Source organism: Anser anser (genome assembly GCF_964211835.1).
Source record: "Anser anser genome assembly, chromosome: 1".
Taxonomy (NCBI): domain Eukaryota; kingdom Metazoa; phylum Chordata; class Aves; order Anseriformes; family Anatidae; genus Anser; species Anser anser.
In genome coordinates, this window is record NC_139720.1 from 75,495,310 (window position 1) to 75,511,990 (window position 16,681).

General features: G+C 39.2%; 1 protein-coding gene across 15 annotated transcripts in view; it reads left to right on the top strand.

The window, feature by feature from the left end:
• SCUBE1 (signal peptide, CUB domain and EGF like domain containing 1) overlaps positions 1-16,681 on the top strand; it is a 243,929-nt gene that overhangs the window by 184,162 nt on the left and 43,086 nt on the right. For all 15 annotated transcript variants that reach the window (XR_014578059.1, XM_083820003.1, XM_083820015.1 and 12 more), the window contains one exon: positions 5,241-5,363. Coding sequence is in view for 14 of the 15 variants with exons in the window: in XM_083820003.1 (XP_083676129.1) it covers positions 5,241-5,363 (123 nt within the window). In the remaining variant the exon portion in view is untranslated. The remainder of the gene's footprint in view (positions 1-5,240; positions 5,364-16,681) is intronic.

A 16,681-nucleotide genomic window follows, 5' to 3' on the forward strand; every position in this document is an offset into this window, starting at 1 on the left:
CTATGTTTGGAGAGCACAGTCACAGGTAGAGTGGTGGAGCAGCACATGTACTTCTTAAAGTGGAGTATGCCTGTACAGTTTTGCACATATTCACAAAATCTTCCAGAACAAATCACTCAAAAGCCTAGCCCACAAAGGAAGAACAACTGTAATTTAACTACCTTTTTTTTTACTATAAACTACTTTGATTCAAAATGCTTTCTTCACTTAAATTAATCCATTTTAAAGTATTGGTCCTGAAAAGATCAAGTGATAATTACCAATACCCTGTTACACAGATGGAGTAAAGTAGAGAGGTGTTACAACTTGCCAAAACTGCTAGATAAACCCATTGTAAAACTAGAACTAACTCTCTGTAATCTACCAGACAGCATTTAGATTTAGGCTTTCTTACAGTGTCACCGAATCCAGTATGTCTGAGGATATGGAATATCCTTAATAAAATATCCCTGACATACATACAATAGGAAATGTTACTTAGTACATTGCAAGTGTAGCCTAATAGGTTATGTTTATGTTAATTCCAAATTCCTTAATATATTTCATGTTATATTGAGAGAAAAAAAAAAAGAGAGAGAGAGAGAGAAACTATTAAAATAATTGCAATCTGAGCATTGGTGGTAATGTAGAGCAACATGTGCTTTGTGCAAGCTTATACTGTTTGACATGCTGTCTAAGCAAGATAGCCAGTTGGATTGTGCATGGGGATAGAATTCAAGTGTGGAAGAGTAAATTTGTTTTTCTGTGCCTCTATTTCCCCACCTCTGACAAGGTTAAAGAGTTTTGTGGCCTGTTTTATAAAGTACTCTGTGGTCTGCATGAATCACGAAACTAATACCTGTGTCAACAAGACAACAGTAGTTATAATGGTTAGGGAACAGTAGTGATTTTTAGAAGCATGAGAAAAAGAAAGAAAAAAAAGCAAAGGAAAATGTCATGTGTAAGAATAAGAAGCTAAGAAGAGTTGTCAGACTTCCCACTTTGCAGAAAACATGTCTATTGATGTCCACTGTATGTTGATAATAGTATTGTTAATCTTAGCATGCTGTCATTAGTAAAAACTAGAAGGGTGTGAAGTTTCTGTAATAATTTTAGGTTGATCTTGGAGTATATTATTTTTATTTATTTATTTATTATTTTCCTGAAGCTAGGTAGCATTTTTAACTGCAAAGGATTAGGCTGGCACAATCAGTTCAAATATTTGTCCAGCCATTGAAAGGAGAAGTCTAACTTCCGCCTGTGATGAGGCTTTGGAAATCTCTATATCCATCATTGTTCAAGAGCTAAGTGAAGATTGCATACTGATTACCCTTTCAGTTGCATTTAAGCAGCTTATGTGGAAAGTTAAATTCTAAGTTGCTTAAAATCCCTACTTTTTAATTTGTTCTCTGACTTGCGTGCTGCAAGGCAAACCTTTGCGAGTTTATATGCGTATACACACGTACATGCACACATACCCTGATCAAAACTAGCTCCTTCTAAACACGAATCACAATGAGCAGAGCTTAAAAAGGTACAAGTGGAACAGGAACAGTCTTTCCCATTATTCTTCACAATGACATGAAAACAAAAATAATGGAATGTCAGTTACCTCTAATCAAATTGTGTCTATGTGAGTAAATTTTAATGATTCTGTGGTTTGTCACTGGTCTCTGTTTTCTGTTTCTGCATGTGTCCCATCTGTGCAGGGAACATCAGTTGGTGCTTGTACGTCAGTAGCTTGTGTGAGAGAGGTATCATTTAACAGCATAGACTTACTGCATTAAGAGAAATCGTTTTGGATTTCATTGCTAATGCACTGAAAGTCCATCAGGCCTCCTAGTCTGAAATGACCAGCACATTGTCTGAGCACTGACTGTCAGGGCATTTTGCCTGCAGAGAAACATCCTCTGCAGAGAAATACAGCTCTGTATATACTTTTGCATTCCTAGGGATACCGAGGAACAGAGCACTGTGGAAAGCTTGAGGCATTTTTATGCAACCTGTATCATCAATTGAAAAGGAGCCACTTCAGAGCTATAATTGAAGACACCAACTTTATGACTCTTCTACAGACAGTCCCAATAATAGTACGAGGAGATTTGACTAAGTAATTTCAAAGCTGGTAGATACCATGATGGGTTTCCACTGTGTTTCTTTCCCTGTGTGGTAGGCAGACATGTCACAGAAGTATACTCTGTGAAGTTCACAAAAGGCACTTGACAAAGTTGGGTACCAGACAGTTTAAAGATAAATGGAACCTCACCTTCTCACACAGTGGAATCATTTATTTTCACATGGCTCATAACACAAATTATTTATAGCTATGGAAAGAAAAATAATGGGAATATAGACTGTTGCAATTTCTATGAACCAGTTAGACACGATATGGTTGGATACTGCTCTCTTTCAAGTGAAATGCAGCAACACACCGCTCTCCATAGAGTGAAATAATTTTACATGCCTTGTCATTCTTGCTATGGCCATGGAAAGAAATACAGTGAAAGCAGAGACACTGGTGCTGTTTGTGTTATTTAGAATGTTTTTGCAGCTAACGGTTTTGACCCCTATTCTGTTTTGATGGTCCTGGTTTCAGAAGGTCACGTCATGTCTTCCAGCTAGAAGAAATGAATAAATACTTTCTTTTCCTGTGGACTCTCCCAGGTTTAACCCAGACCCTGGCTCAGGATTATTCCAAGGAATTGCTGGTGTAAAACTGATATGCTGTATTGTTAGTGGAATTACAACAATTAACAGCTTTAAATCTATCCTCTGAGCCAGGGAGGTTTCATTTTTGTCCATTATGGACTTCAGGGACCCCAAAAAGAAAGTTAGCGAGACTGGAATTTGTAATTTAACATGTGAAATCCAGGGGCTGTCATTTAAAACATCAGTCCTTCAGAATGGTGTTTGACAGTCTGCAAGTAATTTCTGCTTCAAGCAGTCTCAACAGCAGAGTAGCCCAGAGGTCATGTTATTCTTATCATGGGTAAGAGAGACCTTCTTCATGATGGATGACTACTCTATGTGTTTGTGATATTTAATATATTAGTAATTTTAACTCACAATTCCATTTGTCCAAAAGTTTTGTCATAGCAAGCTGAACTATAGTTCGGTACACCTGTGCTGTGAAAAAGGATGGAAGAGTTGTGGTGATCTATCATAAAACCTGTACCACAGTCCCCACATCCTAAAGTTAGGAGGCAGCACTCACGAGATTGGAAATGTCAGCCTGTGGGAATTGTGCCAACAAATCTTACATTTCACTGCTGATCTGGACCTGTGCTTGTAATCACAGCTGAAACCGAATGTGTTGCTGCCTCCAGTCTCATGGTATTATGCAAAGCAGCCAACAGTGTAATCTTCACCAGATTTATCAGGTTGAGAGCCTAAGTTTATCCTTGTTGGCTACTCTATTTCAGTCACCAAAACTTGAGGACCACAGACAACAAACAAGACTCCAGCCGTCAGCTCAGTTTGAGAACTCTGTTACCTGAGACACATAGATTGCAGCTACATTTGTGCAAAGCACTCAGGGTGTGGCACTACTATAGCTGCTACCTACCATTTTACCCTCATGCTTTTAATAGGATTGAATGCAAAAGCCACTCCTCTGCAGAACCAGACACAAAAGCAATAAGTAGCAGTATTAGTTCAGAGGGTCTCAGAGCAGCTTTCCTTTCTCTTTTCCAAAAATTCAGCTCACGAACAAACCTTTATAATGATGTATGCTGCCCTTGCTCATTTGAGTTGGACACCCTCCTGAACATATTTCTGTCAATGTCCATGCAACAAAGCACCATTTAGAAAAGCAGGCTGAAATTGCTTCGCAGCTATTAGAAATTCTAGATTTACTTCCTCACTGCTCTTGCAGACATATTTTGCTGCTGGTTGTATTTCATGTGCAGGAATGTGGTAAAAACCATACAACACTCCCATATCTGTAATCATATGTATTCAGAAATGAGTGAATGACTCTCAAAGTCATCCTAAAGTCAAGTTATTTTAAATGCTCCATTCACCAGCATCATGCATCTTTGATAAATTTCCATCTCCACGTATTAGTTCCTAACTTTGTGTTTTGCAACATTTCCTTTTTAAATGGCCAGCTGTTACCTCAAAGTTTCCGAGCTTGTATAGTAAGAGAATTTTCAGAAGGGAAGATCACTCTCCACTCATTTTTCTCAAAGATCTCATTTTCTCTTTCAGAAGTGTGCAGCCAGGGCTCTATGACATATTTCTTCTTCTCTGTATTTATCCCTAAAAAGACCTATATTTTTGGCAGTATTCTTCTCCTGAAAACTAGCAGGCTTGGTTTTTTTTTCTTTTTCAGAAAATGTGGATCCATGGTTTTATAACTGGGGGAGGAAGGAAAGGTGCTCTGTATTTCAGATGAGGTTCTATGACCTATTATATACCTATTGCACAACTTTTTATAGAATGGAAAAGGGACTGGTCATTCCAGATTTTCCAAACCTTTGGGAGTAGTTATAGGGTGGAGGAAGTAGAGTCACGAGTCTGAAATTCAGAACAGAGGTCTTTATCTTCATGATCACTTTTTAAAGTAAGAGCCATTGATCCTGTCCTTCATACATATACATGGCTTTCAAATAAAGGCAATAGATGCTATGCCTTGAGAACAACTCAAGAGACAACATCTCACATGCACTTAGTGTTGCTCTGCAAAAACATCAAATCAGAAAGGTTAGAGGTGTGAAAATGGTTATTCAGTGGCACTGTGCTCATAGCGGACAAACTAGCACATAATCCTAAATGTGAGCAAATGTACCTCTGCATTTCTTTATGTAGCGATAATGGAAGTATTTTGTGATAATTCAAATCAAATATGTTTTGCTTTGTGTTTGTTTGCTGTTATTTCATTTTTTCAGGTGTTGTTAGGTTTTGATAGTTCCTATGTAAGGTGAGGGATTCACATCTTACACAGTCTGAAGTCTAGTGTTAGGCACATCACTGCATCTACAAAGAAACTTCCCTAAATTTTTTTTTTTAACATCGAAGTGCCTTGGCTTGGTCATCTGTTGGTTGAACTGCGGAGAGAAATACTTCTGTCTCCAGAACAATTCATTCATAGCTGTTTTGTAAGCTTTTCCACAAAGGTTTGGGAAGGGATACATTTGACAAACCTGTTTCCTAGTGGGGACTGCAGCCTCCTTGGGGATCTGAGTAAAGTCCTATATTCCTGCCCTGAAATACTCTAATTACAGCCATGAACTAAATTTTTGCCCATTCATTCCTTGCAGATATTGATGAATGCTTGGTAAACAATGGTGGCTGTGACCATTTCTGCCGAAACACGGTTGGCAGCTTTGAATGCAGCTGCCAGAAAGGCTATAAACTGCTCACAGATGAACGGACCTGTCAAGGTAAATCTTCACTTATTTCACTCTTTGCAAAATGAGGATGTTAATTTGTTAATTTCAACTGATTTTTTTTTGGGGGGGGGCAGGGGAGCGAGAATTAAGTTATTTGTATTACAGATTTTAATCATACTGTCATAGGAGGTAAAATTAGAAAAAACCTGCCAGATTTTGATAATCTGAGATTGGTTTAGAATATTTCCGGAAATGTCTTGTTTCGTTGTTTTTAGTAGTAGGAATGCCAGTGTCCTGAAGCAGGAAAATCCCCGTGGTGTAGTGTAATAAGCACAGGCAGAGTCTTATGTTCAAATCCTTTAATTTGCTGTGATCTTTATGGGACAGAGGTTTACCATATTTACACTGGATTAATTTGGAGTAATTTACTGGAATAGAGCATTTGCAACAGTTAAACTGAAAAAAAGAGTGTAATATATGAGCTCACCTTTGCCTGATAGAATCTGCTTATGGAGCAGGACTTTTGTGAGAATTCAGATGAAGTATGATTTATGTCAAGTTTTTTGTTTGTCATGATTTGTTACCTAAGTCATATAAAATTATATATTCTATGACCAATTAAGTGCATAAGTACTTCCCATTTCAGTACAACAACCCATATACATTTGGAGAAATTACACTTTAAATAGAGAAAAGGAAAGAAGTATTCAAGGATTTTTTTTCTGCAGGAATTGCCTTTTTATTAATTATCTGCATGGGCTTTGCACACGTAAAAGTTATGAAGTCCAGAACAGCATTAGTATTTTAGAGCTTCTTTGTTCATCAACAAAGGAAAAACAAATGTCTGGAGATACATACGACGTTCAAAAGATTTTCCATTCTCATTGGTACTTCTATTATCTGAGAAGTCTACTCCACCCTGAGTGTGTGGTTAGCCACTGAGGAGTCAGTGCAAGGTTGGTTTCATGCTGGGACAGGATGGGAAAAGCTCAGACCAGAACCATTAGTTCTATGATTAGACAGAAAAAAATATTGTTGGGTCATGTCAGTCAAGGATAAGTTGTCAGGTTCCAATACACCTGCTAAAAATAGGAACAAAACGTTAAAAAAAAATATTCCCTTCATGATGCATCTAGAGATAGTTTGGAATAGTTTCTGGTTCTTGAATTTCTTGTATCATGACAGTTTCTCACTGCGGTATCAGCCACAGGTCTTGACACTGAAGTCATTGTAATTACACCAGGGAAAAACTCATAAAGAAAGTTGAGACCTGCATTCTTGTTAGGCAAGAGCAGATAAAAAAATTATGTGTTCATTGTTCAAAGTCTTGGTAACAGACTTTGAAATCTGCCTGTAAATAATCAGTTATTTCTTGTGATGATGAGTATCTAGAAGCAGTTCTGTAAACATCTGTGTTTTGTTTCTTCATGTGCCTGGGCTGCTGAATGAATTAGTTGCTGATGACAGTACATACCATGCAATGAATGAAGCCATAGCTGATCTTCTCACCCTCATGTGATCAGACAAGAATTGTTGGTTTGGAAATACAAACATGACCTGGCCATCCTACTTTTGCCATTGTCAATGAACAAGGGCAGGCACTCTGTCTGCCTGTACATGATACTTTGACTGATATGTTAACTGTAGCTTATCTGCTGCTCTAACAGTCTGATTAGTGCAAACCCAGAGAATTCTTGCTCTGGAGAATTGCTTTGGTCGCGGAAATGCTGGTCCCAGAAATGCTGGTCCCAGAAATGCTGGTCTTTCATAGTGTGAAATGGGGAGGACAAAGTTATTTCCTGTTTGAAGTCTGAAGTATTTGGGCCCCAGAGACTGATTATAGCAACTATGGTATGATGCCAGCTTTGTGGAGGGATCACTGTGATAATTCTGTTCCTGTCTGGTGCTTGAGATGATAATTGTTGACTTAGGCAAACAGAAGGCCTGCTAACAAAGAAAAAGGAAAAGTGGATATAGATCAAGAAATCTGGTGTACTAGTCACTTATACTTTGTTGCTTCCCCTGCAAAGGGGATGTAGTTCGTGGAACTGTTGATACTAATGTCAGGTCTGACGGGAAAATGTGGTTGGGGGTTAAGTGACACTGCTGGCATATAAATCATCCATGTTTTTTTCCGGTAAAATAAGAAATATTTTTTCTGGTAATAGCCAGTCAACACTGACCATTACTGAGAGATTCAGAGAAATTTATTTTAAGTATATTAGCCTTTTCAGTGAGTGAATTAGAGAAGTTTAATCTGTCTTTATAGAAGATGCTGTTATTTGTGTTATATCTGTTATTTTGATTCATAAGAGAGTTTTTAGGACTTGTGATTTTGCTGTAACATTGCCTTTCTCCTCTGGTTTTCATTTTACAACTGAAGATTTCTTTAAGTTATAAATCAACGTGTTTAGCAAATACTTATTTGGGACCTTGGAAGTGTATGTTGTTTGGGGTTAAGTCCTATTTAGTTCAGATGGCCTCGCTGGTGTATAGGGAGTTCATCTCCGAATGAGTCCATCACTCACATCAAGGAACAGATTCTGCCAACATTAAACAAAATACCCATGGAAGCAATCGGTAAGCGTGCCCTTTTAAGACCTGCAGAATCCCTGGATAAGTGTGTGTGTCTGGTTCACAAGAAAGAACCTGTAAAGAAAAAGCCACAGAGATACAGTTTATGTTAGCAACATTTTTCAAACTGTTGAAAAATACAAATAAGCTGTTGCTGCATAACTTTATTTATGTGAATGTTAACTTCAGCACAAGGCAACTTTACATGCTTCAATAAAAAGGTTCTTTCCATATTCCCTGTGAAACTCAGGTTGTCCCATCTCACCTCATTTCCTTGATGTCTTTTCATTGTAGACCTATGTAGACCCATTGTAGAGAGAAAGAGCCAACTTTAGGATTGTAGAGAAATTGTATCAAAAGTCTCAGACTTTGTTCAGGCTGTTTGCATAGCTCCCGCCCCATTGTACCAAGTGTCTTACACACATTCATTATCTTTGTGAAGAGGAAAGTATTTCTCTCTGAGTTTTTCAAGCCGGAAGGGTGAAGTCCAATATAGTAGCTTGCCTAAGATCACACATAGGAATGCCTAGACAGTGCAGAGAATTTTTTCTCAAGTTTTTGTGAATCTGCCCTCTTCCTTCATTACAAGAAAAAGGAAAAACAACAACAACAAAAACTCTTGTATTTGTGTTTATACCCTGCTACGAAAATTCATAATTTTTCAGTAACTCTGAAGCTTGCTGATCAGTTGGAGCCACTGGCTAGCCACCCTGCATGTAGAGGGCTTGTATAAGCAGGCTTTGCATTTGTAAAGTGCATTAAAATGTTCTGCATTTGCCTGTTTACAGCTAAACCATTTTTAGCCCTGGTTGCAAAGAAAACTATTGTCAATCACAGATTACTTCTGCTAGGGAGTGGTTCTCACGCTGGGCCTCCTTGTTAGACAAGGAGAATGTAGGGGGTTTCTCTTCCTTTCCCCTCCCCTGCATTCCAACCATTTAAAAGGAAACTTATTTGTAACCCAGAAGGTGAAGAATCCACATTGCCTTGCCAGCAATATTGTGGAGACTAATACGACTTTCCCAGAGTCTCTCTTTTCATGCAAACTTAAAAATAGTGTTGGTTTTTTTTCACCTTTGGCGCTGAAATCACTGTTTGACAATGCCAAACCCATCTATTGTGTATTATTTTAAAAGATCCCTTAAGCCTAAAGAATTTAAAACTCATTGGTACGGAAAGAAACCATTGGATCTGTTTGTATAAACCTTGCAAAAAGAGGCCCGCGTCTCCTTTGAGCATTTAATAGCTATATTTATAGCAAGAAGAGGTTATATTTGTAACCTTTGCAGTAATTAACAGCAGGACAAGAATTCAGATTAGTTTTAGAATGACATCAGCAACATAACATCGAGCAAGACTGCTTAAAGCTGAATGTGTATAAGTGCAGACGTAATTACCTTAATCCTCAGCCAATATGAGTTTTAAAGCCAGTTAACTTAATTGCTTATTCAGTTTCTGTTTATTGTGCAGTGATCTTGAAAAAAATTCAACAATAAGCACTCTCTCTGCTCCACTTAAGTTCAAGCTTCATTAAGCACCCAGAAAAATGTGTGAAATTCTATCATAAATAATTTTCTCTTCCTGCTGTAGGAATTGCCTTTTGCAAGGGAAGACAAGGAGAGACAGCATGCACATTTGTCATAACTCTCCAGGGAGTCCATTTGTCGTAACTCTCCATTCAGAAAAAAAAAATAGTGCTTTTAGTGGGATCATGCAGTGAACAACATGCAATACTTCGGACTGCTAAATCTACACTCTGCTCCTCTGCCCCTCTCTAACTCTGCCCAAAATAGAGCCAAATCCTTGTATGCTGAGGAATTTAACCTTCTGCAGGAGGCAATTCAAGGCATTTGCATCATTCTAGTCCACTTACAGCCTCAAAAGCAGGCTTAAGTGGGGCTTGATGATTGCTAGATCTCACAGACACGGTGTTCAGCCATAATGAAACCTGTCCAAGTAGCCATTTCACCAACCATTTCAATCGATACAGCCACTGTAAAAGGAGATGATTGTCCACCAGGCAGAAGTACCCCTCTGGCATGTGGAATACCTGCACAGGCTCTCTGGCATTTCTAGAGCTTCTTTAAAGCTATGTGTTCACAATCAGTAGTTGATGGCATTTTTTATTCGCTTTGACATATTTCCTGTTTGATTGTTGATTATTCTTTACTGCTTTCCTACCAGATTTGAAATGAATGCAATGACTATTTTATAACTAGGTGTTGGAATACAGTGCCTCATAGTCTGCTATTGGTAGTACTGTTGTCTGTCTAAAGGAAGTTCAGAGATGTCAGTTTATTCAACAGGAAATCCAGAACAAAATTTGGCTCACTAGCTTCATGACATATTGAATTTTCCTTCTAGTAATTTTCTGTGGGCACATTTTGCTAGAGGTTTGGGGTTTTATAACACTACAAAACTATCCAGTAAAAGCCCAAGTATAGCTGATGTGTTTTGTTGTTTGTTTGTGTGCTTTTTTTTTTCCTTCACAAAAAAAGAGAAAGATGTGAGCATATCCACTATCATGTTCATGTATTTGGACTTGTCTTTCTTTCTTTTAAAGCAATGTGTTTCTTATGCGCCATACTGTATCCCACCTTCCTGTCTCCTCAGCTTCACTTCCAGACAAGTGTTCCTCAAAACTTGACACTCATGGAGTGGAGAAACTGAAAGAGATGGCTAGAGCCAGGTATGCTGTGAGCAGATATTAAGGCAGTTTCCTTAGTAACTGCCAGCATATCACAATGCTGACCTGTGAAATACTTCAAACATTGCCCAACTGGTGTTTTTGTTTTTTTCTGTTTTGTTGTTGTTGTTGTTCTGTTTGTGTTTTTTTTTTCCCCTCAGGTTGTCTATGAGCAGGCTTTAAATAAGATTTGAACCCAGTCTTAGGGCTGCTTTGTTAACCCGTACACCACAGAACCATAATCCATGCAGTCCTAAAATAATGCTGTTAAATGAGAGACCCTTTTTTATTGCCAAGTAGGTTTTCTTTCCAGAGAATTTGAAGTGATTAATCCTAGTTGACCCTATGAGTGATATGTTAGTAGAAGGATGCTTCACATAGAGCTACCAATGGATAATTGTCAAGAGATACCTTCTTGCATTTCAGAACAAGAGAAAGAAAATAGCACCTTGAAAAATACAGTAACTGTCTATGATCCAAGGATCACACAGGCCTGATCTTGAAACATTGCCATATTAATTGGATATCTAATCCCCCCTAATAACATCCATCTTTTCACTTACTTGTGCAAAATATGCACTATTAGCCTTCCAAGGGCAATCTCTCACATGATATCTCCATTTTGAAAATGCTTATGAAATGAGAGATTAATCATACAGGGAATGACAGATAGAAAGTGTTTGTGGGAATTATTTTTGGCCTAAAGAAGCCCACAAAGATTAACTACAAAGATCTCTCTATACTCTTCTGTATGGAAGCATTGATAATAAATATGGCTGTACAGAACCAGTTTAAACTCAAGTAAATCAGTGCATCCATACCAGCAGCACTGAATCACCAAGCATCTTGAATATAGAGGGACCAAATTAAAAAATAAAAAGGGACCAGAGATGGTTTTCTTCACTAGGTTACATGACAGTGACCTGCCACCCACATTTGATCATGTAACCCAGTAAAGCAGTTGACCTTGTCCCGGTCACATAATCTGATGGAGGTCTCAGGATGAGGATACAGCCCTTGCATTGATTTATACAGCCACCAATCTTAAGTTACTTAACTGAATGCATGGATAGAGATCAGGGCTGGAGCATCTGTCCCTCTCTCTCTCACTGCACCGTGAAAATGGAAGACAGGGAGAATCCCGTGTCCTGTGCCCCAGTTTTAAAAGCCTGAAGAAATTCCTTGTACCAGGAAAGGGGAATTTTATGCCATGACTCTCCAAGCCGAGACAAAATTTCTTTTTACCTTACTGCTGCTCCTATAACTCTTCTTGCTCTAAGTAGCTCAGATGAATAGCTGAGTATATCTATCCTAGTGTAGTCCCAGAGACAGTGAGCTGTGGGAGATTGCAGATGGATACAGCTGCACCATGCTGTAATTGCACACATGATGAAATCTTTCAGCTAATCTGTATTGGTGCTAGAACTTATGTTTCAAGCAAGTTAGTTTAAAAGACACTGGTTGAAACCCTGATCCCTCATATTCAATGGATCAGCATCACAGTTTGGCTGACTTACCAGTGAAAACTGTTAAAAAGTTTTGTTGTTGTTCCACGCTTTTCTTTCCTTTTCTTCCCCACTAAAGAAACAAAAGAAGCAAATGTACAATAACAGGAGCATTATTTAGCCTGTCCCTTCTTTTGGAATGGCACTAAAATACTGCTCTGTCACAGCTTCACAGCCAGGCAAGAGACATAAAGGGGATAGTAGCAGAAATATTATTTCTTAGTGTTTTTTTTTTTTCTTAATATTTATAATACATTTTTACCTTAACCCACGCAAACCTCTCTCTCAGGATGTCACACTCATGGTTCAGGACTGGACTGCAGCCAGTGCAGAGCATTAGCAAGCCTTAAGGGTGCTGCTCTCTGTGTCCCTGCAAGAGAAGGCAGCAATGGGGATGAGGAGCTAGCAGGCTTACAAGTCCCCTCACTGACATTTGCCTGAGTTTGCATGTGCTGTAAGCTGTAGGTTTTCAGCAGACAGAGAAAATATCCAGGGCTTCATTTTGCTCTCGCTTATATAAGTAAGAAGGCTACTGTACTTGGCAGACTTCTGTACTCACATTGCAGTCACACTAAAGGAATCTGCTGGTCCTCATTGCATTAAACCACTTGAACAGGGTGAGTCAGTGCCAGTGCAGGGCTGACTAATGAGAGAAAGGGATGAAGGGACACAAGCCATTTGTGTATCAACACTCATTTGTGTGATACACATGAAGGAGAATGGTTTTGCCTTGATGCACTTGTCCCCTCACCAACATAAGATAGCCATGCTGTAAGATACAAAATACATTTTCTTGATTTGGACTGATTTGCAGCCAATCCAGCTGTGTCTGGCCCAATATGTTTGGTTCTATGCACATGTGGCGTACAAACAACTGTGCTGGTTCAGCTGCTGAGGTAGGTCGAGAACCAGGAAGAGTCTGGAGTGCTGGAGGCGATCCTGGGAGCTGCTTGTGGAAATCAGTGTGTCTCACAGAAAGAAAATTTGAGATGATTTCCCTGTCACTGATCATGTACGTTCCCTATGCAGATTTTCTGTAAGGCACTGTGTGTCACTGAGGCTTGCAAAAATATCTTGCTTATGACAGGCACCATATTGCTTCTGGCATCAGGTTAAAAAATACGCTGCTGGGAAGCAACATGTTACATTGTCAATAAAAGGAATACATCTCAAAACCTTTCTGTTATACATGGTGCTTACTCTTGGTGTCAGTGAGATTGTGAATAGTGGTACAGTCTGCCTCTGTGAGAAAAAAAGGGCTGCAAGATCATACGCAGAGACAATAAATACCTCAGGCATAAATTATGAACAGTTCTAGCCAGTACAAGTTTGTTTGCCAAGTGATAGTATCTCCCATGTTGGTTGTAGCAATTATGTCTGCTGAAAGGTGAAAACAAATACATTCCCCCCCCACCTCCAGTTCTCCTCTCTTCAGCACATACAGATTTATCATGAGTTAAAAGTAAATTTTGTTTGGTGGCTGCTGCTTGGAAGGAATATTAAACCTCATAATCTAGGCTTTAAATCAATTTCTAATGGGATGAGACCTAATGTGGGGAGGGCAGCTGGGGCAGGTTATTCCACCTCTGTTTTCCCATGAAGCTTCTGACACGGGCTACTGTTGGAAGTAAGATACTAGATTAGTTTGACCTCAGGTCTCATTCAGTATTGCAGCTCTTGTATTCCCGTGTTAAGCTCTGTAACGCATATTGCTATAAAATTGCTTTCTACAGCTCTGTCTGACCCCCCCCCCCCAAGTGATGTTGTGCGTGGGAAGCCAAGCAAAACGTTCCGTTAATGTTTAGAAGGAGAATTTGAGATATATTTTTCATTTGATGCTGTAGGATTTAGTACATGCATAGTGCAGAAATGATTTTACTGGATTAAAATCATATTATGTATTAATGAATTACCAGGATATGAGTCAGCCTTGGAATAGTTTGAGCAGGAAAGTAGCATTGTTCCACAAACAATAATCTGTTGATAAATAGTGGTGAAAGCTGTAATTCAATAGGAATGGTTTTTGAAGAGAACCAGAGAGAGACTCTATGTATATATACTCTCCACTATTGCAGTGGTGCACCTTGAGATAATGCCATGTTACAGCTCTCACTCATTTAATAACCTTAAGGGCAGGAATCCTTTACACTAAGTGCTGTACAAAATTGCAGGAAAATGGCAATCCTATCCCAAATGTTCAGAGGAGCTCCATCTTCCTGTGCTTGTTTCTACCCTTCTGGGCCTTTTAAAAGTGCTCAATTTTGTGTACTTTTTTCTAATGAGAATAAAATCCCTTAAGATCCTAACTCATTTAAGCAAAGGAGTGTGATTTTCTTCCAGAAGCCATGTTATGAACTGTTACTACTTGTGCTGATAATTTTCTGATGAGCCCTGCGTTAGGACAGGTGAGATAAAAACAAAAATTTAAGCCCAAATATTAAGAGGCAAAGAGATGGAGGAGTATTTCCTGGGTTATTGTTGGGTGGAGTTTTTTTTGATTCATATTTGCAAAAAGCTTCTGTTCATGTTTTTGGAGTGATACCTGCCATTCCTGGACTCCCTGGAGGCCGGCCTTCCTGGGTGGAAGTAGTGGCGTGGAGCAGAGCACACATGAAGAGCCCAATGGAGGGTACACTTTTCTGCGGGCACAAGCCACAACTCTTGGAGCCTGTGGCAGACCATGAGTTGCAGGCAAACAATCAGCAAGCATGTGGCAGAGACAAGAGGCTGTCTATTTTCATGGCCTCTTCTGCTTTTCTCATTGCCTTACAGTGGCAAGCATTTTCACCTCTCTGCTTCCATATGCCCTCCTCACACCTTGATCTGATCCTCAGATTGAGTGCTTGCAAAGAAGGAGGTGACTTGTGCTAGTTCTGGACCTCAGGACAAGGTTTCTAATTACTTTTTAAACAAGCCATTGAAGCAGAGCCAGAGAACAGCAATTATTGTTTATATTAAGTGGCCACTGACTTCATTGGGAGCTTGAAGTAAGCTAGGGATGCACAATCAGAATGACAGGAGGTGAAGTGCAGCATTTGATTTTTCAGTTGAAAGCTGAAACAGTGTTGTTGTACTTGCTCTTTCAGCACCATCAAATAACACTAAAGCAGATTTTGACCCAGAGCAGCCCCTTATTCCTTCAAGAAATCTCACTAGCAGCTACTACTCAGTGGTGATGGAGACAGCTTGGCAAAGAGAAGTTCTTTCTTTCCAGAAATATGTCTAAAAAACAAATGTATTGCAAGATAGAGGGAATATTCCTCACTTGATACACAGAGGGTAAAGCCTTTTTTGTTTGTCTCATCAGGCTGTTAAGTTGCTCTTACAGAGTTGCTGTGTAAATAGTGGCTTGAGCAGAGTGCAGACAACTAAATATGTTTATATTTGTAGGAAAACAAATAAACCTGCCTGAAGTTTCTTTTAATGCATTTCTGCAGTTGATATATGGCTTTTCCTACCCCAAACACTTGATGCTGTAGCACAGTTTATTGCTGTAATAGCAGTAGATAACTCAACTTGCCTTTGCCTTGGAAAATGATTGATTTTGGAAAAGAATATGTTTGTTTATAAAATCTTGGCAATGATCTGATGAAAGTACTTTGTTTTCTTAAAAAAATGTTGGGAAAGTAGTGACTTTAATTGCATTTTAGATTGTCCTAGCAAAACAATGGTAAGAGGATAAACATAATAGGAGCTAAAGCCAATTGCCTCCTACTGGGTTCCTCAGGTTAATAGAGGAGCCTGAGCACAACAAAGCCCTCATGTAATGGAGAGGAGCTGCAAGGTGGGAAAGAGCTCAGACAGGTAAACATAGACCCAAGAGCAAGGGTTCTGTCTGGGAAATCTACAGGCCATCTAGCGTTGACACTATTTCAGTTGCCAATATTAAGCTCATCACACAAAAGCTTAGTCTTTTGCCTTCTTGTCTCTACATTTCTCCCTCTTTCACCTTCTATCTCAGCAGATTCAGCCCTCCAACAGCCCTCAAGGCTTGGAGGCCCTTATGTTTCCACTAAGGATTTGTGTCCAACTGTCACATGTAGAAATACCTCTACAACCTATACAAGCAACTTGACTCGAGAGGATCTTTATTTTGTTACCATAGATAAGGCTGTGTTTCAAAAGCTTGTCTCAAAGACTCTCTGTTCATAATGTGTTGGGGCCATGAAGCTAATAAAGGCAATGTCAGATATGTGTTGGCGGTGGTGGCCCCCAAATGCAGAACAATGCATTTGTTAGCATGTGCATATTCTTTTCATATTAACAATGCAGGTGTGATTGTTGAAATGCTCATGCAGGGCACTGAGAAGAGCTGTCATGAGAGAACTACACATTCTGATGCCCACAGTGCTACAACTTTGTTGGTGCTAGCATGCGTAACAGATTAGACTGATCACAAGTGTCACTGAGTGTAGTTGCACTTGCATTCTCCAACCTAAGCATTCAGAGGTGTGGTTTTAACTCAGGCTCATTTATCATAGCTTTGTTAACCTTTCTCTGATTTGCCATCACCTAAAGGTTCCAAATGTACTTACTCTTTCTTTGCTCTTGTACATGGCCTTTCATCAAGCAGTTTCAGCCCTTCCAGATCCAATAGTGTGTAG